Source organism: Taudactylus pleione, unplaced genomic scaffold, assembly GCF_031769625.1.
Source record: "Taudactylus pleione unplaced genomic scaffold, aTauple2 ptg000977l, whole genome shotgun sequence".
Lineage (NCBI taxonomy): Eukaryota > Metazoa > Chordata > Amphibia > Anura > Myobatrachidae > Taudactylus > Taudactylus pleione.
This window is the reverse complement of record NW_028285378.1, coordinates 4,045,001-4,071,922: the sequence shown is the minus strand read 5'-3', so window position 1 is coordinate 4,071,922 and position 26,922 is coordinate 4,045,001. Positions and strand designations below refer to the sequence as shown.

The following is a 26,922-nucleotide window of genomic DNA, read 5'->3' as shown; positions in this document are numbered from 1 at the left end:
CAGAGGGGCAACTCCATTCAACCATATTCCAGAGTGCAGCTGCTGCTCCTGTAGCCCAGGTCAGAAGATGTGTATGGGGTGTGGTAATATGGATTAAGATGGAGCTCACATCCACTAAAGTGGACAATGAATCCCCAATCTAACAGGGAACACAGCTGTAATTTATACACAACACAGGATGGGATGACGATATAGGCTTGGGTGCTGGTATAATCTGGGTTGATGTATACATCATCATCTTCACACAATATTAATTTGTCCCCGGTGGAATCCACCATTACAGATATCTCTTTCATTTTCGTAATTGACGGTAAAGGTCTTTCTTGTAGAATTTGTAGTTCATTTTGATGGACATCATTTTGGGGAAGTAGTCTCATAAGCTGATCACTGACAAGGTTCCCAGCTGTGCTGAAAAACTGTTTCTGGGAACACACTGGAGCACAGGTTCTCAAACTCAGTCCTCAGGACCCCAAACAGTGCATGTTTTCCAGGTCTCCTCACATAATCGCAAGTGAAATAATTATAATCCACCTGTGCAGCTTTTGAAATGTGTCAGTGAGTAATGAGTACACCTGTGCATCTATTGGGGGACCTGCAAAATGTGAACTGTGTGGGGTCCTGAGGACTGAGTTTGAGAACCACTGCACTGGAGGGTAGGCAGCTCAAGTAAGCAAAGCCAGTTTGTGCAAGTGCCTCCAAATTAGCTTTTTTTCCTGCCAGTAGTCAAACGGACTGTCTGACATGCCTATTTGTATGCTATCATTAAAAATTTTAAATGTTAGTCCTCAACCATTCTTTGAATGGTGATGGTATCAGATGGAGTCACGGTAGAGGAGTCATTAATTGTAGACAATTCTGACCCAACTTGGTTGTGTTGACTCAACTGCATCATCCGTGGGTGTTTTGAAAGTTTAATTTTTTTCTCAGCAGATGCACTTGCTGGAGAAACTGAAGGAGAAGCCATCGCTGCATCACGTGTCACTTGAGCTGACAATTTGCTTATCAACAGCTCTTTACATTTCTTCAGATCTGTGTTCATTGGGAAGAAGAAACAACGTCTTCATCCCTTCTGGGATGAAAATCCACTCCCAGCAGCAGGCATGGAGCTCAATGATTCTCAAGAAAGACACAACGTAAGACTTAAACCTTAAATCTGAAATCTTGCATTTGTTCTTTCCGCCTTGTCCACATACCTGTGCTGGTTAAGGGGACAGTGGGTACAACAGCAGTTTGAAGGCCACTAACTATGTTTTTTTTTAATGTCCCTGTACAGGTTGGGAAAAAGCTTCAAGTGGAATCTTTGCAAAGGATTGTTTAACAGTCAATTGTTTTGAAAGCACTCTTCCTGGTCCCCTTCTGAGATGAAAATCCACTCCTAGCAGCAGAAGCAGACCCAGGACTCTCAAGAAAGACACAACGTAAGACCTTAAATCTGAAATCTTGCATTTGCTCTGTTCCACTTGTCCATCTGTGCTGGTTAAGTGGACAGTGGGTACAATGGCATTTGGAGGCCATTAACTATGTTTTTTTTAATGTCCCTGAGCAGGTTGGGAAATGCTTTTCAGGTGCAATCTTTGCAAAGGATTATTTAACAGTCAATTGTTTTGGAAAGCACTACTAAAAGTCTTCCTGGTCCCCTTCTGGGATGAAATGCCTCCCTTCCTCTTCTCCCTCAAATTTCAAAATGAAATAAATTTTACTACCAATCAACCTTTCCTGTCCATGCCTTCAACTACATACATACATACTCCAACTCCCTCAGGCCTCTTGAATAATAAAAACATTTGTTTCCTGATGTGCCATGTTGGAAGTTGAACTGCCACGTGTTTGTGCCACCCACTGCTTAGTCAGCCAGCTAGCTTGGTGCAAATTTTGGGCCTAAACTGGATGAAAATATTGTGAACTGTGAGGTGGTCAAAATTGACTGGAAATGAGTGTAAATAAAATATTATTGAGGTTAATAATACTGTAAGAACAAAAACAGACACAAATGATGTGATTTTAGCTGTTTACAGGAGCTCATTCAGACCCGTTCGCTAGATGCGTTCGCTCGCACCCTGCATATGCAAATCCAGCACACGCCTGGCGAGGCAGGCAAACGCAGGGCAAGGCATTAGCATGCCCACTATGTCTAGCTGTGCAATCACTATGTGTATGCAGATGTCTGCCAGCCATCATAAGATGCCCACTTGTGCATGTCAGCTCCTGGAAGTGCATGAAACCACTGATACATCAAGCACCATCGGATGCGATCGCAGGACTTGAGGTTGACAATACCCTGCCACAAGCACTGCAATCACTTCAGTGTGAAATGCAATCAGGTGACGTGTACTACAGTATGACGCTGCCTTTTAATTATGCACACCTCTGAAATGGCATTTAGACACTCAGGTATGCCTGCGCTCTCACCTCCACTCCCTCGTTTCTAGTGACCTGCCCATTACCACCCACAAATGGCCTCTCTGGTCACTCATTCAGCTGGGCTGTCTATGCCGGGCGAGTGAACGATTCCCGATCTTTCATAGTGGTTCGCACATGCGCATTGTGATGCATACGCATGTGCAGATTGCAAATATTGGCCAGCTATGAGCGTTCGCATCTTAGCAAGCTGGTCTGAATCAGCGCCACAGATCCAAAAACAAAACATGAAAGGGCGGTTTTGGCAAAGCCAATCCAGATCCAAAACAGGAGATACAGATCCAAAACCAAAACACGGGAGTCGGCACCCTGAAGCCTTCTTCACAACTTTTGAACCTCTCTCCTTGCAGTTCTTGATGATTCGATTAAATAGTTGATTTAGGTGCAATCTTACTAGCAGCAATATCCTTGCCTGTGAAGCCCTTTTTGTGCAAAGCAATGATGACTGCATGTGTTATCTTGCAGCTAACCATGGTTAACAGAAGAAGAACAATGATTTCAAGCTCCACCCTCCTTTTAAAGCTTCCAGATTGTTATTCTAACTCAATCAGCAAGACAGAGTGATCTCCAGCCTTGTCCTCGCCAACACTCACCTGTGTTAACGAGAGAATAACTGACATGATGTGAGCTGGTCCTTTTGTGGCAGGGCTGAAATGCAGTGGATATGTTGTTATTGGGATTAAGTTAATTGTCATGGCAAAGAGGGATTTTGCAATTAATTGCAATTCATCTGATTACTCTTACATGACATTCTGGAGTATATGCAAATTGCCATCATAAAAACTGAAGCAGACTCTCAAAACTTATGGCTATGGCTGTACAGCCTATAACTTATTAGTTATTTATTTTAGAAGGCTGTGACATTTAGAATCAAATGGCTTTTGAGACACTCACCTCCTAGTGATATGTTTATTATCCTGACCCAGTGGTCAGACCCTTCGTTTACAGCCCTTTCTTTAAAATGTACTCCAGAGATCTCCCATGTATCTCTGCATAGAATACCCAGCAAGTTTGGGGGAAACAATTTGTTTGTTCTTGAGAAGCTCCTATTGTATGGAACTTCCTACGAGCTTAGAAGGTGTTAACACTGGGAAAACCATAACTGGTTTTAGTCATAGATACAGTATGTACAGTAAAAGGACGAATGCTATTGAAATTTGCATTATATTTACTTTTTTAGAGACATTGTATGCTAACTCAATTTGTGTTTTAGGAAAGCAAACTGTTTTTGGGTGGGAACGAGGAAATTATGTTAGTTCCTTTAAAATGTAAGAGGTGTTTATTTATATTTTATGAGCTAGCATGATTGGCTAAAAGGAATACATGGCAGATTTAACCCCTGTGGTATTGTGTGTAAAAATGATATAAAAAGGAGGGCATGTTAAGGCATCTTTTAGAACATCAATGATTTTACTGCTGTTTAACATTTGTATGCTGACCCCCTTAAAGCTGAGGGGAAGAGTCTTTTTTCAGACTATTTGAGCAATAAACATCTTGCCTTTACCACGACTACATCTGAATCCTGCGACAACAGAACTGCGCCAAATGCTATTCTATTATCCAGCTGTTCTGGATTGAGCCCAGTGTCTCCAAGCACAAGCCCTCTGCCAGCTACCGCAGGGCCTGGTCCATTGTGAGGAAGAGGCGAGCGGTTCCAGGTGACGGAGGTAGGAACCTGGGTGTACATAAGCGGTTCCAACATCTTTTAGAGATGGGTGTCGACTCCAGTGTTTTGGTTTTGGATCTGTATTTTTTTTTTTTTAAATCATAAAAACGGCTAAGATTGCATAATTTGGGCCTGTTTTTGTTCCTACAGTATTACTGACCTCAATAACATTAATTTCCAGTCATTTCCAGTCATTTTTGACCACTTCACAGCTCGCAGTATTGTTTTCATCCAGTTGAGGCCAAAAGGTTGTACTGAGCTAGCTGGCTGACTAAGCCAAGCGACAGCAGTGGGCGGCACAAACATGTGGCAGTTCAACGTGTAACATGTGTCATGTTAGAAGTTGAACTGCCACATGTTTGTGCCGCCCATCTAGGAAAGAGTGGCACTGTAGTGGCAGGCAGGATGGCAGAATAATAAACTATACAACCCCATATTAGAAACCAAGAAAGTTTTCATTAATCATGAACTAGATCAGAGGCCTACAGCATGTATGTAGTTGAAGGCAGGGAAAGAAAGGAAGGATTGATTAGTTTGTGAAGTTAATTTAACATGTCCCATGTTTTGCCCACAAAATAAACTTGGTGGTTCAGTTTTTTTTAAATTACAAGGGCATGCAGGAGATGCTGTCTGCGGCCATAAACATTTCTGGACATTTTCAGCAACCACATGTCAAAGACATCAGTGGCTGTGGTAGTTTAACTTCCAACATGGCACATCTAGGAAACAAAATGGCACTGCAGCGGCAGACTTGATGGCAGTTTAATAAACTATAAAAATGTAATTTACACAAAAAGACAGTCAGCAATGCCCCCAAACAGTGAATAATGCAAAGAATAGAGGCGCAAGATGGAATTGTCCTTGGGCCCTTTCACCCACCCTTATGGTGTATATATTAAAACAGGACATGCACAGTTTAACAAACCAATCACTTCAGTGACAGGGACCGCCAATTATGGCTGAAGTGATTGTTTTGTTTGGCCCCCACAAAACAAGCTGCCAATGAGCATGTGACATTGCTGGCAATTATCTCTATGTACAAACTGGCTAAACAGAGGCAATATATCTTCACCATTATCATCCTCATCAGTGTGTACAGCATCTTCACATAATTTTAATTCATCCCCGCTGAAATACACCATTACAGGTGCCTCTGGACTTTGAGTTAGTTGCGGTAGAGGTGTCACTAATTTTCAGCAATTCTTTTAGATCTGACTAGATGTCAAAATGTTGTGTTGACTCATCTGCATTACCAGTGGATCTCTTAGGAAAGCTGATTTTTTCCCCCCTGACAGCCGCAGTTGCCATAGATACTGAAGGAGGAGATGATGCTGTGTCACATGCCACATCAACTGACAATCTGCTTGCCAACAACTCTTTGCATGTCATTAGATGTGTCCGTTGGAAAGAAAGACACAACATATGACTTAAATCTAGGATCAAGCATGGTCGCCAAAATGTATTGATCAGATTTTAAAATGCTGACAACCCTTGGATCCTGGCAAAGCAAATAAAGGACTTAATCTACAAGGCCAACATACTTAGCAGAATTGCTTCATTTCAGTTTCTCCTTCAGTTTTTTGAGCTGCTTTTCCAAAAGTCAAATTACCTGACTCAAGCTGGTAGTGTCTAAACTCACTTCACAGGTGACAACTTTGAAGAGTTTCAGCACCTTGCACAACACAAAGTATTCTCCACTGTGCTAGAGTAAGGTACATTCTCCCTATGTCATGCTTGTTGTGAAGCTTTGGATGTCTTTTTGCTATTCCTCCATCTTTTGAAGTTTATAAAGGGTGGAATTCAGCTGGTGGCAGGGCAAATAAAACTGTACTTGAAGCCACTGCAATCTTCTACACACACACACAGTCATGTATAGGAAAATTTAAAGTGAATGGCCGGGAGGCTGGGGGCCACCCAGGACCCCAGAAGGTTACAGTATGAAATACATTTTAGATGCTTTTTTAGCACTCCCGACAATCAGCTGAGTCTACAATGGTAGGGTACTTAGAGGGAGATGTACTGAGCTCTGGAAGTGATACATTGGTGAGTGATAAACTACTAGCCACTCTTCTAACTGTCATCTTATAGACTATGTTTGAAAAATGACAGTTACGGGCTGATTGGATTGCAGTTTATCACTTTCCAGAGCCTAGTACATCTGCCCCTTAAAAAGAAAAAAAAATATGTTATGTATCATCAGTGTAACTCTTACACCAGAGAGACAACATCCTCCTAAGTCTCTCCAGTGCAATGCTCCCCACCATCTTTTCAGCACAATCTTCCTGTGTTTCACAAGCATCAGCCCCCCATCTCACCAACGCCATTCCTGTGTCTTCACTCCAACACCATCCCCCTGTCTCTCCAGCTTATTACTTTGTGTCCTTCCAGCAGCTCCCTGTGTCCCTCACCAGCAGCTTCCTGCCCCTCTCCCACTAGCAGCTTATGCAGATCCATCTAGCAGCAGCTCTCCACCCCTGTGTCTACTCTACCACAAGCAACCTATCCAATCAGTGTCCCTGTAGCAGCAGTTCCTTGCCTTTGTCTCCTCTCCCACCAGCAGCTTATTCCCCCCCCCCCCATTGTCCCTCTAGCATTAACTCACCTTCGTGCCTTCCCTGGCACCTGCTCCTCTTTGCGGCTCCTCAGTGCACTATGCAGCAGCAGTGACGTCATGACATTACATACGCTGTGCTGCAATAGGAGCCGCAAGGATGCAGGCCCACAAAGTGAGTGACAGGAAGGGTGGGACGCTCACAGAGGAGGAGGAACATGGAACCAGAAACCGATGAGGGGGAGACAGCTGTCTCTCTGTCTGTGGGACTTATATGCAGAGACATGGTGGAGGCAGAACTAGTTCCGCCTACCATTAGAGGTGATGGAACTCTGTTCCGCCCCGTTCCTGCCCACTTTAACCCCTGCACTGGGGCCTCACTTACACAAGCATCATCATCAACATCCTCAATAGCGTCAGCTACAGAAATATTCCCCTCATCATGTTTCACTTCTACTGTAACATCCTCAATGTCTAGGTCAGGCACTTCTTGACTTGTGCTGCTCATGCCCACATCGGCAGAGGGTGCAGAAATGGAGGAAGGAGTCTTCTCTAACAATACCGAAAGGTCAGGCTCACACATAGCTCTTTTAGACACACTTAGACTCTCCTGAGGGATTCGTGACATTTCTGAATAGTTTCTTCTACTGCCTAAGTGATTTTTTCAGCACTGATTTTCTGGTTTTCATTTTTTTTACACCCTCTTCTACACTCTGAGTGAGAAGGGCTTGCAACATCATGAGAGGCAGAAGAAGATGTCTCACTGACAGCAGTTGCAGAACCACCACTCATAAATAAAGGCCAAGGCCTGAGCCTATTTTTCTGCACTAAACTTTCCCTTTATTATGGAGCATACACACGGTCACATTTGTCAGATCTGTCAGATGAACAACTTTACCAAAGATTTGAACGATTTGAATGGTTTTTGACTGCATTAAAATGAATGGAATCATCCAAGTCTGACTGCAAACTAGGGGTGAGTGGGTTTGGATTTCTGAAATCCGAACCCCCCCGATCCGAGGCCGATCCGAGTCAGGCTCGACTTTTCCCGCCTGACTCGGATCTGAAATCGAGGCAAAACGTCATCATCCCGCCTTCCGGGTCTCGCGGGTTTTGGATCCTATATAAGGTACCCGCGTCGGCGCCATTTTCTCACTCGGCTGTGGACAGTGAAGAGGGAGGGTGGGAGTTAGGGCTGGCTGGGCTGTGTAGTGTAGTGTAGTGCAGAGTAATGTTGTGCTGTGCTGTGCTGCGCTGTTCTGCTGTTGTCCATAGGGGCTGTGTCCACTACTTCAAAGTACATAGGGTCTGGCTGGACTGTGTTGTGCAGTCAGTTGTCCATAGGGGCTGTGTCCACTCCAAAGTCCTGTGCAGTGTCCCAGTCCTAAAGGGGTGCTGTAGTGTTGTCCAGGGGGTGCTCTGTCCGTCAGGGGTGCTCCCCCCAAGTGCTAAAAAAAAAAAAAATGTTTGTGTTTGTGAATTGTGTGCGCAGTAGCCGCACATGCATCAACAAAGTAGTGCCAAGCGTGCGCCTGTGTCATAAGTAAAGGGCCGGCTGGCTTGACCGTTAAAGGGTGCTGTAACCCCCAAAGTACACTCCAAACCAAATAAAAAAATATTTTCTGTGTTTGTGAATTGTGTGCGCAGTAGCCGCACGTGCATCAACAAAGTAGTGCCAAGCGTGCGCCTGTGTCATAAGTAAAGGGCAGGCTGGCTTGACCATTAAAGGGTGCTGTAACCCCCAAAGGGCACTCCAAACAAAATTAAAAAAAAATTTCTGTTTGTGAATTGTGTGCACTGTGGCTGCACATGCATCAACGAAGGAGCAGCGCCAAGTGTGCGCCTGTGTCCCATAAGTAAAGAGCCAGGGTGGTGTAACCCACAAAGTGCACTACTCTCTAGCAAAAATAAAAACACATTTTCTGTGTTTGTGTGCGCCTTAGCCGCACGTATATATCAATATAACATAAATGGAGGACCAAACTTTCTCCGATAAAAATAAAATAGGGAAAGATCAAGAACCACTTCCTCCTAGTGCTGAAGCTGCTGCCACTAGTCATGACATAGACGATAACATGCCATCAACGTCGTCTGCCAAGGCCGATGCCCAATGTCATAGTAGAGGGCATATACAATCCCAAATGACACAGTTCAGGAAAATGACCTTGAAAAAAACATTTAAATCATCTGAAGAGAAACGTAAACTTGCCAATATGCTATTTACGACACGGAGTGGCAAGAAACGGCAAAGGTCTTTCCCTATGTTCATGACTAGTGGTTCAGCTTCACGTGACGATGGAAGCCCTCCTCCCGCTAAAACAATCAAACGAGTTAAGCTGGCAAAAGCACAGCGAAGAACTGTGCGTTCTAAGAAGATATCACGAATCCCCAAAGAGAGTCCAAGTGTGGTGGCGGTTGCGATGCCTGACCTTCCCAGCACTGGATGGGAAGAGGTGGCTCTTTCCACCATTTGCACGCCCCCTGCAAGTGCTGAAAAGAGCGCCCACAGTCCACTTGCTGATATGCAAATTGAAGATGTCACTGTTGAAGTACAACAGGAGGAGGATACTGGTGTAGCTGGCATTGAGGAGGAAGTTGGCGAGGAGGATTCTGATGGTGATGTGGTTTGTTTAAATCAGTCTCCGGGGGAGACAGTTGTCCGTGGAATGAAAAAGCCCATCATGGTCATGCCTGGGCAGAAGACCAAACATTCCACCTCTTTGGTCTGGCAATATTTCTATCTAAATCCGGACAACAACTGTCTTGCCATATGTACCATATGTAAAGGTGAAATAAGTAGGGGTAGGGACGTTAACCACCTAGGAACATCCTCCCTTATACGGCACCTGCAGCGCGTTCATAAAAAGTTACTGTCAAGTTCAGAAACTTTGGCTAAGACCGTAAGCAGTCCAGGGACATCTGAATCCCTTTTTCCTGTTTTATCAAAGGAATCGGTGGATGAGGAGGATGAGGACGATATCTTGCCTCCGTAGAGCCAGTTTGTGCAGGGACACATTAATTGCCAGCTTGTTTTGTGGGGGCCCAAACGAACCAATCATTTCAGCCCCAGTCATGTGGCAGACCCTGGCGCTGAAATGATTGGTTTGTTAAAGTGTGCATGTCCTATTTATACAACATAAGGGTGGGTGGGAGGGCCCAAGGACAATTCCATCTTGCACCTCTTTTTTTTCTTTGCAGTATGTACTGTTTGGGGCCTTGTTTTTCAAACTGCCATCCTGTCTGCCACTGCAGTGTCACTCCTAGATGGGCCACGTGTTTGTGCCGCCCACTCGTGTCGCTTAGCATAGTCATCCAGCTACCTTGGTGAAATCTTTTGGCCATAAAAACAATATTGTGAGGCGTGAGGTGTTCAGAATAGACTGGAAATGAGTGGAAATGAAGGTTATTGAGGTTAATAATTGCATAGGAGCAGAAAAACCCACAAATTCTGTGATTTAAGCTGTTTTTATGGTTTTTTTAAAAAAAATACAGATCCAAAACACAAAACCCAGAACCCAAAACACGGAAGGGTGGTTTTGGCAAAACCAATCCAGATCCAAAACACGAAAAAAGATCCAGATCCAAAACACGAAAAGTGGCCGGTGCACACCCCTACTGCAAACACATCAAATGTCAGGTATCATTATCTGACCATCGGGAACGCGCATCGTTCATCTGACAGATATGTCAGATTTTCCTTCAGATATCAACGATTGAACGATTTTTTAAATCGGTATCGTTCAGATCTGAAGAAAAATCTGACCGTATGTATGCTCCATTAGAGGGGTATTTTTCTTTACCACAGTGAAATATTTTTTTTTATAATAATTATTATTATTATTATTACAAATGCCCTGACTGAAAGCCTCTATACGCTTGAGCATCAGCTTTAGTAGATTATGTTAAAGTGGTATAGTCATATCAACTGGAGGTGGCAGCAGCTGCAGCGCTACTGCTAGGTTGCTACTCTTGGTGTTCTGTTGCTTGATCATCATGTTCCATATCGACACCTGAATGTGTTTTCACAAGAAAATAAATTTTTTGTTATAAAAAAAACAAAAAACACCCTGCACGGTGGCCCTTGATCTACTGACCGTTAGTGGCTATTGTATCTCACAGACACAGTATCATGGCCTGTTTTTTTTTTTATCACAGACATAACAATATATACATAACTGTGCAAAAGTTTTAGGCAGGTGTGGAAAAAATGCTGCAAAAGTAACAATGCTTTCAAAAATAGAAGTGTTAATATAAACTATTAACAAAATGCTAAGTGAATGAACACAAGAGAAATCTAAATCAAATCAATATTTGATGTGATCACCCTTTACCTTCAAAACAGCATCTATGTTGTCTTGCTGCAGAATATATTTGGAGCCAATCAGCTGCCATGATGGTATTGCATGATGGATATGTACCTGCCTGTATTTCTCAGCATTGAGGACACCATTAATCCTGACCAAATACCCAAGTCCATTTGTTTAAATGCAGCCCCAAACTTGCAAGGAACCTCCTCCATGCTTCACTGTTGCCTGCAGACACTCATTATTGTACCGCTCTCTAGCAATTCAGCAAACAAACTGCCTTCTGTTACAGCCAAATATTTCAAATTTTGACTCATTAGTCCAAAGCACCTTCTGCCATTTTTCTGCACCCTAGTCCCTTGTTTTTGTGCATAGTTGAGTCGTTTGCCCTTGTTTCCATGTCAAAGGTATGGCTTTTTGGCTGCAATTCTTCCATGAAGACCACTTCTGGCCAGACTTCTTCTAACAGTAGATAGTGTACCTGGGTCCAACTGGTTTCTGCCAGTACTGAGCTGATGGCACTGCTCAGGGCCGCAACTAGGGGGGGGCTGGAGGTGCACGTGCACCGGGTGAGCCGCTGTACCTGGTGCCAGTGACCTCCAGCCCGGCGCTGCAGAGAGGCTCCAAGCCGGACGTCCGCTGGTAATATTTATTGCCAGCGGGCGCCCGGCTCCTTCTCTGCAGCGACGCGGTGTAGCCGGAGCCGGAGGCTGGAGTTCTCTCCCGAACTCCAGCTTCCGGCTCTCCCCACAGGCACTATGGGGGAGACGTCATGACATCTCCCCCATAGTTCCAAGGAGCAGCCGGCGGACCGGACACGACGCTGGAAGCAGGAGCGGGGTTCAAGGTAAGTATTTTTTTTTTAATAAGCTGCACTACAGGGGCATTATTATGGGGGCAGGGGCATTACCACAGGGGCATTACTATGGGGGCATAGGCAATAAGGGGCATGAGCACTACAGGGGCATTACTATTGGGGCATGGGCACTACAGGGGCATTACTGTGGGGGCATGAGCACTACAGGGGCATTACTGTAAGGGCACTACAGGGATATTACTATGGGGGCATGGGCAATACAGGGGCATTACTATGAGAGCATGGGCACTACAGGGGCATTACTATGAAAGCATGGGCACTACAGGGGCATTAATATGGGAGCATGGGCACTACAGGGGCATTACTGTATGGTGGGCACTACAGGGGCATTACTACATTACTATGGGGGTATTAACATATGGGCATTACTATGGGGGCATTACAATATGGGCACTACTGCAGGGGGAATTACATGGGGGGCGCCAAATTACTGTCTTGCCCCTGGTGACAAAAATCCTAGTTTCGGCCCTGCACTGCTGCACATCTTCCTATTTCAAAAGGGAAGTATGATGTGCCTATCATCAGATGCACTAAGTTTTCTTGGCAGACCATTGTGTCTACGGTCCTCAATGTTGCCCGTTTCTTTGTGCTTCTTCAAAAGAGCTTGAACAGCACATCCTGAATAACCAGTCTGCTTTGAAATATTTGCCTGGTAGAGACCTTGCAGATGCAGTATAACAAGCCTGGCCAACCTGTGGCTCTCCAGCTGTTGTGAAACGACAAGTCCCAGCAAGCTTTACTATCTGATTGGCGGGAGGGTATGCTGGAACTTGTAGTTTTACAGCAGCTGGAGAGCCACAAGTTGACTAGGCCTACCTTGTGTCTTATTGCTGTGCTCAGTCTTGCCATGGTGTATGACCAGTGGAATGAAACGGTCTTCCACAACCTCACCTTTGTAGCAGAGTTTGGCTGTTCCCCACCCAGTTTTAAGCCTCAAACACAGCTGTTTCTGTTTCAGTTAATGTTATATGTAGGTTGAAACAGTCATTATCACCTCTTTGCTTTGATTGGTTAATCATACTGTACACCTGACTATAATCCTACAAAATCCCTGTGTACCTAGAATTGATGCTGTTTTGAAGGCAAAGGGTGGCCACACCAAATATTGATTTGATTTAGATTTCTCTTCTGTTCATTCACTTTGCATTTTGTTAATTGATAAAAATACACTATTAACACAATGTTTCAAAGCATTCTTATCCACACCTGCCTAAAACTTTTGCTCAGTACTGTATATATTTCTTTCTTACAAAAAAAACCGTGTCCATAGACTGCGACACATAGGTTTCTATGGGGGATGCGATGCTGCAAAATGTATCAATATCGGGAATGCGAAACATTCCCGATATTGACTCCAGCAGCTAACGCTATCTGAAGATAGCGTTAGCCGCTGTGTCCTATGGGCACTTACCCGCATTTCAGCCGGCAGAGGGATCTTCCAGATCCCTCCGCCGGCAATGGGCGCCGCTCATGTGCAGTCCACGGGACTGTGCATGCGCAGCAGCCCGGAATGCACTGCGGCCACATCGCAGGGACGGGCTCTTTTCGGAACCCGTCTCCCTGCATGTGCCGGGTCATACATTCGGCCGGTATGATCGCATTTTGCAATGCGATCATGGGCAGTACTGCATGCCCTGATTGCATTGCAAAATGCGATACTTAATAAATGGGCCCCTTAATGAGATAAGTTGTGGTGGGTTTTCTTCAAAAGGATTCTGTACAGAAAAATTTCCTTCTAACCAAATAACTGAACAATATACCCGACTGTGAAAAATATTTTATTTATTTTTCTGTGAGCCAGCATGAGGTAGTGCAATATATATATATATATATATATATATATATATATATATATATACACACACACACACAACTTACTTTACATCAAATATTAACTGAAAAATAAGTGACATTAATAACTTGGTTTTCTTCCATTCCTGTCACATAGACACATACTTCTTTTGTAGGATCTTTGCAAGTAAACATGAGAACAGAATGCCAAGTATCTGGGGACAAGACAGAAGAGCCACCGATAAACATTCACTGAGCCACAATACATATATGTCTCACTATACCACCTCCTACCATGCCCATCCCTGGTTTATACACATTAAAGGTTGAGCGATTGTAGTGCTGGGTCTACTCCATTCACTGCCCCAGGTGGGAAGCAAATAGTGCCTTATTCTCACCACAAACACTTGCACATTCTTGCACTTTGGACATTTCCCCATAATTCTTTGCTGCTGCGGGACATGTTTGTGGGGTTACTGCAGGCACAAGAATCATTTAGCTCTAGCTGCCAGCAATTCAAAACGTCTGTACACGCATAGACTCCAGATGCAACATTTGTGTAACCACTGAAAAACCGATTAAATGGCGCATGGCTGAATCTGCCTTGACTAACATTCTAGTAATGACGATTATGCATTTAAATAGAACTACCAAATAAATCAGACCTGAATATGACATTTTGTACACTTTGTTTGGTGCAACAAATTTTTAAACTTGCAGAGCAGAGAATACCTGCGAGATCCCCAGACCAACACCTACTGCACCAATCACATTAATGTGTTCTGCTAGCCACTTCTTCATCTTCACCACACAGCCCTGCAAGAGAACACCTAGCAATGAATACATCTTATATGCATTATAATGGATCTTCTCAGGAACACAGTTCTCTATATATCACACCTTATTAGCATTATACCTTTTATTTGTTTTAACTATTATTAGAAACTAGTAGGTATATTCTTATGGCTTTGGACAACATGAGCCATCTTACCAGTACTCATTGCTTATCTCTTATATTACTTTGTTCCTCAATGATTTTCAATAATTTACTACAGACAAAATAAGCTTTCCTACAGCAATTTAGCATATTTATTCCCCCATGTTTAGTAAAGTGAAAAGGGCATTTCCCCTGTCAGATTCCTGTAGCCCCCATAATTAGCATTGAGGGGTTTTACAGGTTTGGTATTTATAAAGATGAAAGAAGCTTTGCTTCCCTCATCTTTTGTTTCCGTAAGCGTAATACCATCCAGAGATGGCGTTATGCTTTGTGAAGACAGGATGGAATTCGCATGGACTCCAGTCTTCACAATTTTCCCTGCTCATTTGCAGCCATACCAGTTCACGCACGCACAGACAGAAGATACACAAAATTATTTTCAGCGCATGCAAAGCTTTTCCAGCTTAGTTATACAGTACATCAAAATGAATATGCATATGCAGCCTTATTGACTTACTCACGCATACCATACCAATCTACATTGAGAAAGTTTTTACTATATACACTGTACTGGACACAAAAGTCCTCTATGCAACAATTTCTCCGCAAGAGTTGTCCTGGGCAGGGTGAAGATGGCAAATACTAATAAAAACGGCATGCGCACATAGAGGCATTGGTAAGTGACATCAGTATTGAAGAAGTTAATGCTACCATTTCAGCTCCCCCTCATTATAAATCCCCAGATACAGATGGATTTTCTGGCGACTATGACAACCTCGTATTGCCCTAGCTTTACTTTAATTAGATCAAACCATACGTTAGAGAATAAATAAGCCCTCATTTAATTAAGCATATACTTCGTTAATTCCACAACACATTCCGATCCACAACAATTGGCGTCATACAAACCTATTACTTTATTGTACATTGACTTCAAAATATTTGCCACATGGGTGGAAAGTTACAATCTATATTGCCATCCCTGCTCACTGACCATCAGTCATTGCATCCCTGATGCTCACAAGGTCTTTAACATGGTCTTGTGACATCATCTTTTTGCAGTGCTGGGAATGAGATAATTTGAGTATGATTTTGTTAATTTAAATTAGCTACTTTTATTGCAATACATCCACTTCCCTCTTAATAAATTGACTGAAAGATGAAAAAATATTACTGAAACGGGAACCCATCAGGGCTGCCCACTCTCCCCTTTATTGTTTAATCTAGCTATAAACCCTTTACAGAGATTACTACAAAAATGCCATATATTTAAGGGTATCAGGGTAAGGCAGAAGGAGGAGAAAGACCCTACAGTATGTATTCACCAGCGACAAGACCAATATAGCCCTGTATTGGTATTGGTCTTGTCCTCTGGCATTATTACATTCTAAATAATATGATAGCCATATTATACGAGCAATATATAGAAAATAAAGAAAAAATGCTAGGTGCAATATTGATAGAATATTATACAACAAACAGTATATCAGATGCAGACTGGCAAAATCTGTTAGGCCAACTACTGGTTCAACCTCCTTTTGTCAGGGAGTCATATCAACATAGCTTGCGACTCAGAATTACACCCAATGAGCGGAACAGCATTTGATTCATTATATTCGTTTTAACCCTGAATGGGCTATTTTATAGTTTATAACTATTGTATAGTTAACCTCAAAGTAAAACTAAAAACAATTCTGTGGAACGGTGCCGTACTGTAGGTGCTGTGCCGATGCTTGGAGAGGACATCATCTCCTTGTGCCATAATGCGGCTCTCCCTATGTTGTAAACGGGTCCCGGGTCCACACAGATACCCGGGTCTCAGCTCGATGTGAAAGGGTCCCTGAAAGATAACCTGGGTCAAGTCACTTGGGAATCCAACCCTGGTAGCGAGCAGGGTTGGACAAGGGAATGAGCCCGGTCACAGTGCAGTGTGAATTGTCCGACCCAGGTTATCCGACCCGGGTCATGCCTAAAATAAGCCGATTGGTGGCTGTGGATCAGTCACCACCCACTTTTTATGACCTCACAAGTTTAGAAGGGCAGACCCGGGTTCATTGTGAACTACCCAGGAATAACCCGGGTTGAAGATGCAGTGTAAACGGGGTCTGACCAGAGTCTCATCTGGGATTGACCCCTGTTCAAAAACCCAAAATCGGACCTGGGATTTTGGTGTGAAAGGCATATGAGAGCCTAACCCGGGTCCTACCTGGAAAAAATCCTGCTGACTGGACCCGGGTGGAGCAGTTTCCACTGACAAAAATCCTGGGGTAATGCGCATTCGCGTGCAATAACCCAGGATTTTCAGGTCAGTGGAAAAGGGATATTAGAGTCATTGTGGAGGACATTGCTGCCCACCTATAAAATAATCTTATGTTACCCTCCCCCAGTATTTTTCTGGCCTTCTATTATGTTTTTTACATTTTCATGTTCTCTAACATGCATGTGTGAATACTGTACTCTCTTCCTATGAAATTGTCCATTATATTCTTTGTATACTTTATAGAGTGCACTGAAATATCTGTTTCAAATATATTCACATTTTGATCTTGTGCATGCTTCAAATCAATCTGATTAGAATTATTGTAAATATTTTTGTTTTGCTTTATGATGCCTCAAAAAAAAACAACACAACAACTGGCATGCGAAACATGGAGATAATTTTGTTCATTATTTTGGGGATTTTACCAACAAGACCCCTTCATCTGGGCTGAATTAACAGAAAGCATTTAGCATGAGTTATTATTTTCAATAGAAAAATTGGATTAGAATATTATGTAGGATATCATTGGTAGGTAACCGAAATATACTATTAAATCTGCTGTATTAGCTCAGGTGCTTATCAATCCCCCAATATACTGAACTAGATGTAGTCAAGTTATAAACAAATATTAAATAATGTATTCTCTGTTCCTACAATTGTTCCCTTTCTAGACAGTAAAACCCATTCCTCATAACCTCTAATGTCCCATATGAAATAAAAATGTAACACTGGTAATAGCACTTTCACCTGTATTCAGTACTATTAATAGATTAATAATAAAAAATAATGTTATTTATATAGCACTTTTCTCCCAATAGGATTCAAAGTGCTTTACATTTGCATAAAAAAAACAAAACATGGTAAAAAACAAAAAAATAGGAATACTGCGCTCATCTGTTAGTAACTCAGCTTAGCACTGAGGTCATAGGTTCGATTCCCACCATTGCCCTACCTGTGCGGAGTTTGTATATTCTCCCTGTGCTTGCGTGGGTTTCCTCCGGGTACTCCGGTTTCCTCCCACACTCCAAAAATATACTGGTAGGTTAATTGGCTCCCAACAAAAATTAATCCTAGTGTTTATGTGTGTGTGTGCATGTGGTAGGGAACATAGACTGTAAGCTCCACTGGGGCAGGGACTAATGTGAGTGGCCAAATATTCTCTGTAAAGCGCTGCGGAATATGTGTGCGCTATATAAATAACTGGTAATAAATAAATAAATGTGTGTTCTGTTTATAAACAGATAAAATGAGTGGTGACAATAGATATAATCTAGAATGAGCAAGAATTATATTGGAGATAAAAGGTTTAAGAGGATGCCATTTGTGTTGATGTGAATATGATAACAGCCCTTAAACACTAAAATGGTGTATAATAACAAAATTTAAGATGGATGGATTTATAAGTACTGTTGAAGATAACCTTAGTGTAAATGGTTATTGATAGACACACACATGTGGAAAGATATATAACCAAAGAAAATATCAGTAACTGAAGTATTGCACTTAAAGAAAACAGATACCCTTAATGCAGAAGGATAATGTAATATGCAGCCATGTAAGAGACTCCAACAAGTCAAAAGATATATACAAAAGAAAGTATTTATTTACTAAAAGATGTGCTAAACTAGAAAAAAAAAAAAAAAAAAAAAAAGAGAACCTGCACATGCAACAGCTTGATCATAAACTCTGACCAAATGTCTGTGTAACAACATGAAAGATGGGGACTTGCTAATGGAAAGTCAGAATCTAGTAATCAAAGTGACAGAATGTCAGAGTACTTATGTCCAAATATGGGACAGAGGTATAGGTAATTAGTACAGAGGTGTAGGTAATTAGTACCAGCGGCATCCTGCTGGTACTACGGGAGTGATGAGAGCGCTGAGATGGGGTGCCCGGGATGGTCTTCTCAGAGCTAGGAGTACGGTAGTCTGATTAGGTGGAGGCTGTCTCCTGACAGCGTCTTCCACTATCGGCAGCAATGCCGGTCGTAGGCCTGAATGAACAAGCGAACGCCGGAAACGTGCATTGATGTGGACACTTCCGTCAGTAGTGTACACGTTGCCGACACCCCATCTCAGCGCTCTCGTCACACCCGTAGTTCCAGCGGGATGCCACTGGTACTAATTACCTATACCTCTGTCCCATATTTGGACATAAGAACTTAGATATTCTGTCACTTTGATTAATAGATTCTGACTTTCCATTAGCAAGTCCCCATCTTTCATGTTGTTACACAGACATTTCAGCAGAGTTTATGATAAAGCTGTTGCATGTACAGGTTCTCTTTTTTTTCTGGCTTAGCACATCTTTCTGTTCCACCCGTGGGCCGAAGTGGCCCGCGGGTGGTGAAATTGGGAGGTTAGGAACTCCCCCCGGAGTCTGAATGGATGCTGCGCGCATGCACACAGCATCCATTCAGTGATGGGAGAGAGTTGGGGGAAGCCCAGCTAGTGAGGCTCCCCCCAGTCTGACGTTATTTGGAGGCGTGCCATGCAGGCACGCCGGCAAATAATGTCACATAGGGGGCGTGGCCTATGGTAATTAGGGAACACCCATTTTTGGACACGCGGGGCAGGGCGCACTTTCAAGAGCTGGCACAGGGTGCTCCGAACCCTGGAGCCAACCCTGTAGACAGCAGATACTGTAATGTCTCCTCTGATTAATCACAGATCTGACCATCATGCTGGAAATGTGTGTACAAGTGGTGGTTTTAGCAGCATTAAGCATACAAACTAGCAGATTGCTAGATGATGCAAGAACCAGTCCAGTGTAGCTTAACCAGGCATTGTGGTTTATTATGCAAGCAGTAGTACAGTCATACTTACTGTTAAGCTGGGTACACACTGGCAAATATATTGGCCGATCAATTGATCAGCCAATATATCTGGTGCCCATCGGCCAGTGTGTACCAGCAATGTCACAGACATATGGAATTGGCTGTGCTGCACAGCAGATGGACAGATATATCTGCAGACATATCTCTCCAAGGGCAAGTGTGTACGGGCAATTAGACGATGCAGCGGCAGCCACGGGGAGGGGGGCGGACCCGCACCCAGACAGTGGGACCCGCGGCTGCCTGAAAGAGGATGGTCGTTCAGTGTATATGAACGACCATAATCTTCGGATATATCTGCAGATCACTCGATCTACTGATATATCTGTGAAGTGTGTACCCACCTTTACACTGGTAGAGGAAGAGCATGAAGCATAGTGTTTAGTGGAACAGATAACCAGCTGGTGACTGTTTCGGATATGTGGTAGCGGTGCAGGAACAGCGTTAATGTAGGTGAATGGTCACAGGTCTCTGGAATTAATGGGGAGACATTGGTCTCCCACTACCTCACTCACATACAGTAAGCAAGATTGCGCTGCACATGCGCAGCAATAGTACTGGTGTCCATCTTGGAAAGGAAAGGAAGCATCATTCCCGGAGATGCCATATTAGATGCATTGGCATCGAGAGGGGAGGGGGAGCGGGTACAGTTTACCAGGGCCCAGGCTTCGACCCCCCCCCCTCCCTCACAGCAGCTCAGCACACAGCTGAAGCAATCGGAGCAGCCTCCTATGGCTGTGGGGGGGGAAAGCGATCACACTGATCGCGCCACCCCTGCTTAGCGCTGGGCTGGGGGGTTACAGCGCCCCTCTCCCCAGCGGCGCTGCAAAAGTGTTATTTAGGTTTTTTTTTGTCAAGGGGGCGCGGCCACGTATCCCACGATTAGGCCATGCCCCCTCCTTTACCTGGGCCCTGCCGGGCTCTCTACGGCCCTGACTGGATGCTGCGCAGTAATGCTCTACACTTCTAACACATCAAAGCAAGTGAAAGACCCGACAGAATGAGGAATATCCAAACAGTTTGGTAGGTCAATGTTCCTCAATGGCTCGAGTTGTAAGGCTAAACCACTTGAATATACAAGGTAAAATACAGCTTCATGATTATTTCCTTGGGACATACCTTCAAACATATACTTAACCATAAAATAGTTTGAAAGATGGGGGATTCAGAAGAGATAAGGAAATAAGTGGGAATCCTTCTGATGAGATTATAATAGTAATTATAGCAAGATTTCACACAAAACATTGTAGTGTGCCAATCATGCCACTTACCTCTGGATACAGCTTCTCGCCATTTCCCAGTGCATCATCCCCACACTTCTGCTGGATAATTCTGCAACAACTGGTGGGCACGGAGTTTGAAAAGCTGGTGTTAAACCAGTCCGTAAAATTATTTGCGCCACAGCATTGGAACTACAGAAAGGAAAGTAACAGGATGTTTTAAATGTGGTGGTTAACACTCTCCAATGCTGAACATATATGTAAATATAAAATACAGAACCTTAAAACAGAACAGAGCAATTATAATTTTTAAGTATTTAATGAGCATATGCAACCAGTATATAAAAAGGGACTGACACAAGTTCACAACGCATATTAGACTGGACGTACTGTAGATACTGGGATGGACGAAATCCCCACCGTCGGCTTCCAGACTGTATAATCCCGGCAAGTGTCTAATGGCAGGCGTTGAAATCCCAACGCCTGTCATTAAACCTACACTGGGAGCCCGACACCCAGCTTACCGATCTAAGGTAAGCCGGGCGCGGATGGCCACTAGGGGGGCGGGGGGTGAGGACCCGAGCACGCAGGGGGGGTTTCTGAGTACCCAGAAACAACCCCCTGATGATCCAAGTTTTTTTTTTTTCCGGAGACTGAGACCACGCTCCGTCTCCAACCTCTGCGGTTCCTTGCACTGTGAACACTGACGTTGCTCGATGTGAGGAGCCTGCCCTGCTGGATCTAGACAGATCCAATCATAGGCAGTGGCGAAGTGGGAGCCAGCGTGGTGGTGAGGTAAGTACTGGGTGCGGGGAGGGGGGGGGCACTGCATGACGGACTCTACTTTGGGGGGGCCATGTATAAGGGGCACTACTTTAGGGGGACCTGCATATGGGACAAATCTACTGGGGGCACTGCATTAGGGGCGCTGCATAAGAGGGGGAGAGGGGGGGAGAGAGAGAGAGGGAGAGAGGGGAGAGGGGGGAGAGAATTTTGAACCCCCCCTAAAAATCCTGCGTTTGCCACTGGGCAAGGGTTAGGTTAGGGGCTCCCGGGGAGGACTTAGGGTTAGTCACACCCAGGGAGGTTAGGGTTAGGCTAGAGGAAGGGGGGGAAGGTTAGGGTTAGGCACCCCCCAGGAGACTTAGGGTTAGGCTGCGGGGAGGGGGAGGTTAGGGTTAGGCAGTAAATCATACTGATTCCCTGGGATGAACAGGGATTTTATTTTCCAGGTAGTAGTGGCTTGGTAACCATGCAGTACAAGTATTTTAGAGTGCTAGAGGTACAAGGATTGGTGGACACTGGTCACCCCATGAAGGGCTAGTGAAGTACTACTCTGCAAGTGGAGACCCAGGGGTTTCAGGAGACAGGATTGTTAGGGTCAAAGTAAAGTCCAGAAGACAGAATATACTGTACAAATATAAGCTGTGATCACGTGTCCACAGATGAACACACAGTAGTTAAGGGAAGTCAGGAGTCAGCAACAGTTGGGAGGTCAGCAATATCAGACCACAGGAAACAAAGTTGTATCAGGGTTAGATTTTGTGTAGGCACTCAATGACAGAGCACTGGATATGAGCAGCATTGCCCCTCAAAGAGTGCAATTATGGAAAACCAGGTACATCGGGAACAAGGGTGGAGTACAGGAATACCTACAGAGCATGTTCATGGACTTGGGGGTCTATTTACTAAGCAGTGTTAGGAGACAGAGTGAAAAGTGATAAGGTGCCAGCCAATCAGCTCCCAACTGTCATTTTACAAAACAGCGCCTGTGAGATGGCAGTTAGGAGCTGATTGGCTGGCACCTTATCACTTTTCACTCTGTCTCCTAACACTGCTTAGTAAATAGACCCCTTGGTCTTTGGAAGCTATTTTCCTTCTTGAAGTATTTCATTCTGTGATGAATATTAGCAGAACCTGACACAGGGAAGTTGGTTATTCTTGTATTCAATTTTATACTTAGAAAAGCTGTAGAGAACCGGTCATAGAAGCTCACTTCTAATATGCCCAATTTAGGGGCTCCCCTCCTCCCATAATACAATGGTCACAGGTGGGGAATTTGCTTAGGCCAGGGAACAAAATGAAACCTATATCAGTAGTTCACAAATGTTTACTCTCAGCAGTTAGCAAAATTTTACCTGAAGTTAAAGCTTAGTGCCTGATTCAGCAGTGGACACAATGTTGATGTTGGACGTATAGGAGCACATTTTTTTGCCCCTGAGCAGTGGCGTCACAAGGGGGGTGTGGCCGCACCCAGTTGTCACCCGCCAAGGGGTGACACCAAGGTGCAGACTCCACCTCAGTGACAGGAGCCAGGTGCTGCACTGTAGTATTCAGGGCAGTGTTCGGCTCCTAACATTGTGAGGGAGCCGGCACTGCAACCACAATGCAGTCAGCACCTCCCCTCCTGCACCCCCCTACCAGTAGAACTTAAAGAACAGGAACATAGGGGTTCATGCTGCAAGGCCACACCCCCTTCCAGCGATACCACGCCCCTGTTCTGTGAGGTCACGCCCTCTCTTGCACAAATAGCATCCATCCCCGCCCCTCCCTGCTCCTGAGCATGTGCCAAAGCCACATTGCGCACATACGTTGATAAATTAGAGAAAGCAGATGCAGTGTGGGTTTATTCGCAAAGTGAGTGACAGGTAGTCAGTATTTGAGAGGGGGGTTGGTTAGAAAAATGCAGGGGCATTGGGACCATTTTCTGGGCGTACTCTAGTGAGCCTCTGATTACAGCTGCAGAGGACAATTTAAGAGAGGAGGGGGGCAGCCTACGTTTGGGCCCCCTCCCTCTCTGTCAGCGGCACTGAGCACTGTAGATTCTGGCTTCATGCCAGAATCTACTGCACATGCACGGGTCTCCGGAAAAATGGCGGCCATGCCTACTCTCCCAAGGACATCTTTTCTGCGCATGCGCAGATCACTGGGAAAATGGCGGTCACCATTTTCCCAGTGAGTGTTTGTTGCTCTGTACAATCCGTGACACAAAAAGAAAAGATCAGATCCCAACTGAGGCCAGGGTGGGTGCCCTGTTGTCCTTAAAGAAAAAAAAAAGAAGTTAACTAAAGGTATGTTATACCATAACTCTTATTTTCTTCTTCAGGGTCCATAGGGTCCACAGGAACTATATTGGGGATGTCCTAAAACAGTTCCCTTAAGAGTGGGGATGCTCCTGAGCAGAAAGGAGAATCTGCCGCCCAAAGGAAGCATCCTGGGAGGCAAAAGTATCAAATGCACAGAATTTGATGAAAGTGTGGACTGAAGACCAAGTCGCTGCCTTGCACAATTGTCCTGCAGAGGTGCCATGTCTAAACGCCCACGATGGTCCCACAGACCGAGTAGAATGTGCGGTCATCCTGTTTGGAACAAGGAGATCAGCCCGAGTATACACATGAGAAATAGTCATAGGCAGCCACAGAGTCAGAGTCTGCTTGTTAGCTGGCCAGCATCATTTATGAAAGCCTTATAACACAAAAAATGCATCTGATTTCCTGATGGAGCTGGTATGATCCACGTAGATACGAAGAGTTCGAACCACATCCAGTGAAGCTTCACCTACAGAAGACTGAAAGGCTGGGACTACAATTTCTTCATATATATGAAAACGGGATATCACCTTTGGAAGGTACCCTGCCCTTGTTCGGAGGACAGCTCTATTCTGATGAAAAATCAAATATGGAGAGTGACATGAAAGTGCTGCCAAATCAATAACTCTGAGCTGAGGAGATAGCGAGGAGTAAAAGAGTCTTTGCTGTCAACCATTTGACTTCCACTTTGTCTAAGGGTTCAAAGGGGGGAGCCTGCAGCAACGTGAGAACAAAAGATAAATTCCACAGTGCCACCAGAGGGACAAACTGAGGTTGTAGATGAGAACACCCTAAAAAAATTGTTCTAACATCTGGCAGAGTGGCAATTCTGCGCTGGAACCAAACTGACAATGCAGAAATCTGAACTCTCAAAGATTTAAGTCTAGTCCAGCTTGAAGAAAAGAACTCGGGAGACCCTGAAAACCTTAGGGTCATCTTTTCTGTGGGAACACCAATGAAAAAATGAATGCCAAACCCTGTGATAGATGCGGGTGGGTGCATGCCGTCAAAGCCATCCGAGGTAGATCTGGATATAGGCAGAGACCCTGTACTAGCAAATCTGGCCATAGAGGAAGTGGAAGTGGATTGTCTATAGACAGACATGTCAGATTGATGAACAAATGTCCCCTGGGACAGGCAGCAGCTATTAGTATCATCCGGCTACCTTCTTGCTTGAATTTTCCGACAACCCTTGGGAGGAGGGAGATCAGAGGAAACAGGTATACCAAAATGAAGTCCCACCTCACTGCCAAAGCATCCACAAAAGTAGCTGAGGGGTCCCTTGTTCTGGACCCGTATCTGGGGACCTTGAGGTTGTGACACGATGCCATGAGGTCTACATCTGGTAGTCGCCACTTGTCCACCAGGAACTGAAAGACATCCGGATGAAGAGCCCATTCTCTGGCATGTATGTCCTGATGACTTAGAAAGTCTGCTTCCCAATTGAGGACTCCTGGGATGAATATTGCCTAGATTGCTGGAAGATGGCATTCTGCCCAAACCAGAATGTTCGCCACTTCCCTCATAGCTGCTGGACTACACTGCGGTTGCATTGTCGGACTGAATATGGACAGGCCTGCCGTGAAGGAAGTCCTGCATCTGAACGAGCACCCTGTGCACTGCACGAAGCTCCAAAATATTCATGGGCAGGTGACCTTCCTGAGCTGTCCATCTTCCCTGAAAGGTGTGATGACCTGTCACCACGCCCCATCCTTTCAGACTTGCATTTGTGGTGGGGAGCACGCAATCTGGGATTCATAATGGGCGCCCCCTGTCTAATTGAGTTGTCTGCAGCCACCATGCCATGGAGAGGCAAACTTCTGTCAAGATGCGGATCATTTGACACTTTGTCATAGGATACCGACCTTCCCAGTGAGACAGAATCCATCGTTGCAGGGTCCTGGAATGAAACTGGGCATAAGCCACCAAGTCGAAGGTGGATACCATGGACCCCAGTACCTACATTGCTAAGTGAATTTATACCTTCTGCGGAGCAGTTTGCATACCTATACTTGTAAGGCAGGAATCTATAGTAGTCTACTGGTAAAATAATCTTTTGCCCCAGAGAATCCAGCAGCCCCCAAATGTACCATCTGGTGAGTTGGAGAAAGAGAAGATTTTTTCAATTAATTATCCAGCCATGCTCCTGCAGACGGGCAATGGTCATTTGGAGATGGTGCTGTAAAACTTCTGGAGATTGTGCCAATATTAGGCGGTCATCCAAGTATGGTAGTATCCTGACTCCTTGTCACCTGAAATGAGCCGCCATGACTGCTATTATCTTGGTGAATACCTGAGGTGCTGTAGACAGACCAAAGGGCAGAGCCTGGAATTGGTAATGTTGCTGACCCACCGCAAACCTCACAAACTTTTGGAGAGATTGAGCAATAGGTATATGCAGATACACATCCTGTATATGTCTAGGGAAACCGTGAAATCTCCAGGCTCCATTGCCAGCATAATTGACCATAGGGTTTCCATATGGAATGTGGGTACATGGATGAATTTATTGAGAGATTTTAAATTCAGAATAGGGTGAATGAATCCCTTTTGTTTTCAAATTCAGAAACAAATTGGAATAAATAACCCCTTCCATGTTGCATCACAGGAATGGGGATTATAACAGCTGACCTCAGGAGGGCACAAAGCCTCTTGGAGGGCCAAGGCTTTCACTGGGTCTGAAGGAAGAGTTGTACAAAAAAAAAAAAAAAAAAAAACTTCTGAGGGGGGATGCCTCAGGAATGTAAGGGCATACCCATGAGAGACCACTTCTCGAACCCAAGCATCCATAGTTGCCTGATGTCAGGGGTAAGAAAACTGGAGAAGTTAGCCTCCTACCCTGAGATCCCCCAGGGGGATGCCCGCTCCATCAGGCAGCAGGTTTATAACGACCCGCTTGGAGGCTGGATGTTTGATTGACCAAGATTTCCTGGTCTGTGTCTTTCAGCGGGAAATATCCTGTCTACAGAAAGACTG

At 44.5% G+C, this 26,922-nt stretch overlaps 1 protein-coding gene across 4 annotated transcripts in view; it reads right to left on the bottom strand.

Annotated features, from left to right (window-relative positions):
• The window catches only part of LOC148454586 (CD151 antigen-like), a 103,200-nt gene that overhangs the window by 38,364 nt on the left and 37,914 nt on the right, over window positions 1-26,922 (bottom strand). For 2 of the 4 annotated variants that reach the window (XM_088460735.1, XM_088460737.1), the window contains 3 exons: window positions 20,909-21,049; window positions 14,340-14,423; window positions 13,647-13,822 (listed from right to left, as the gene is read on the bottom strand). In XM_088460735.1, coding sequence (XP_088316861.1) covers window positions 13,757-13,822; window positions 14,340-14,423; window positions 20,909-21,049 — 291 coding nt within the window. In that variant the 3' untranslated portion in view covers window positions 13,647-13,756. Of the gene's footprint in view, window positions 1-13,646; window positions 13,823-14,339; window positions 14,424-15,538; window positions 15,609-20,908; window positions 21,050-26,922 lie in introns of those variants that run through there. The other 2 variants (XM_088460736.1, XM_088460738.1) reach the window with 2 other exon arrangements.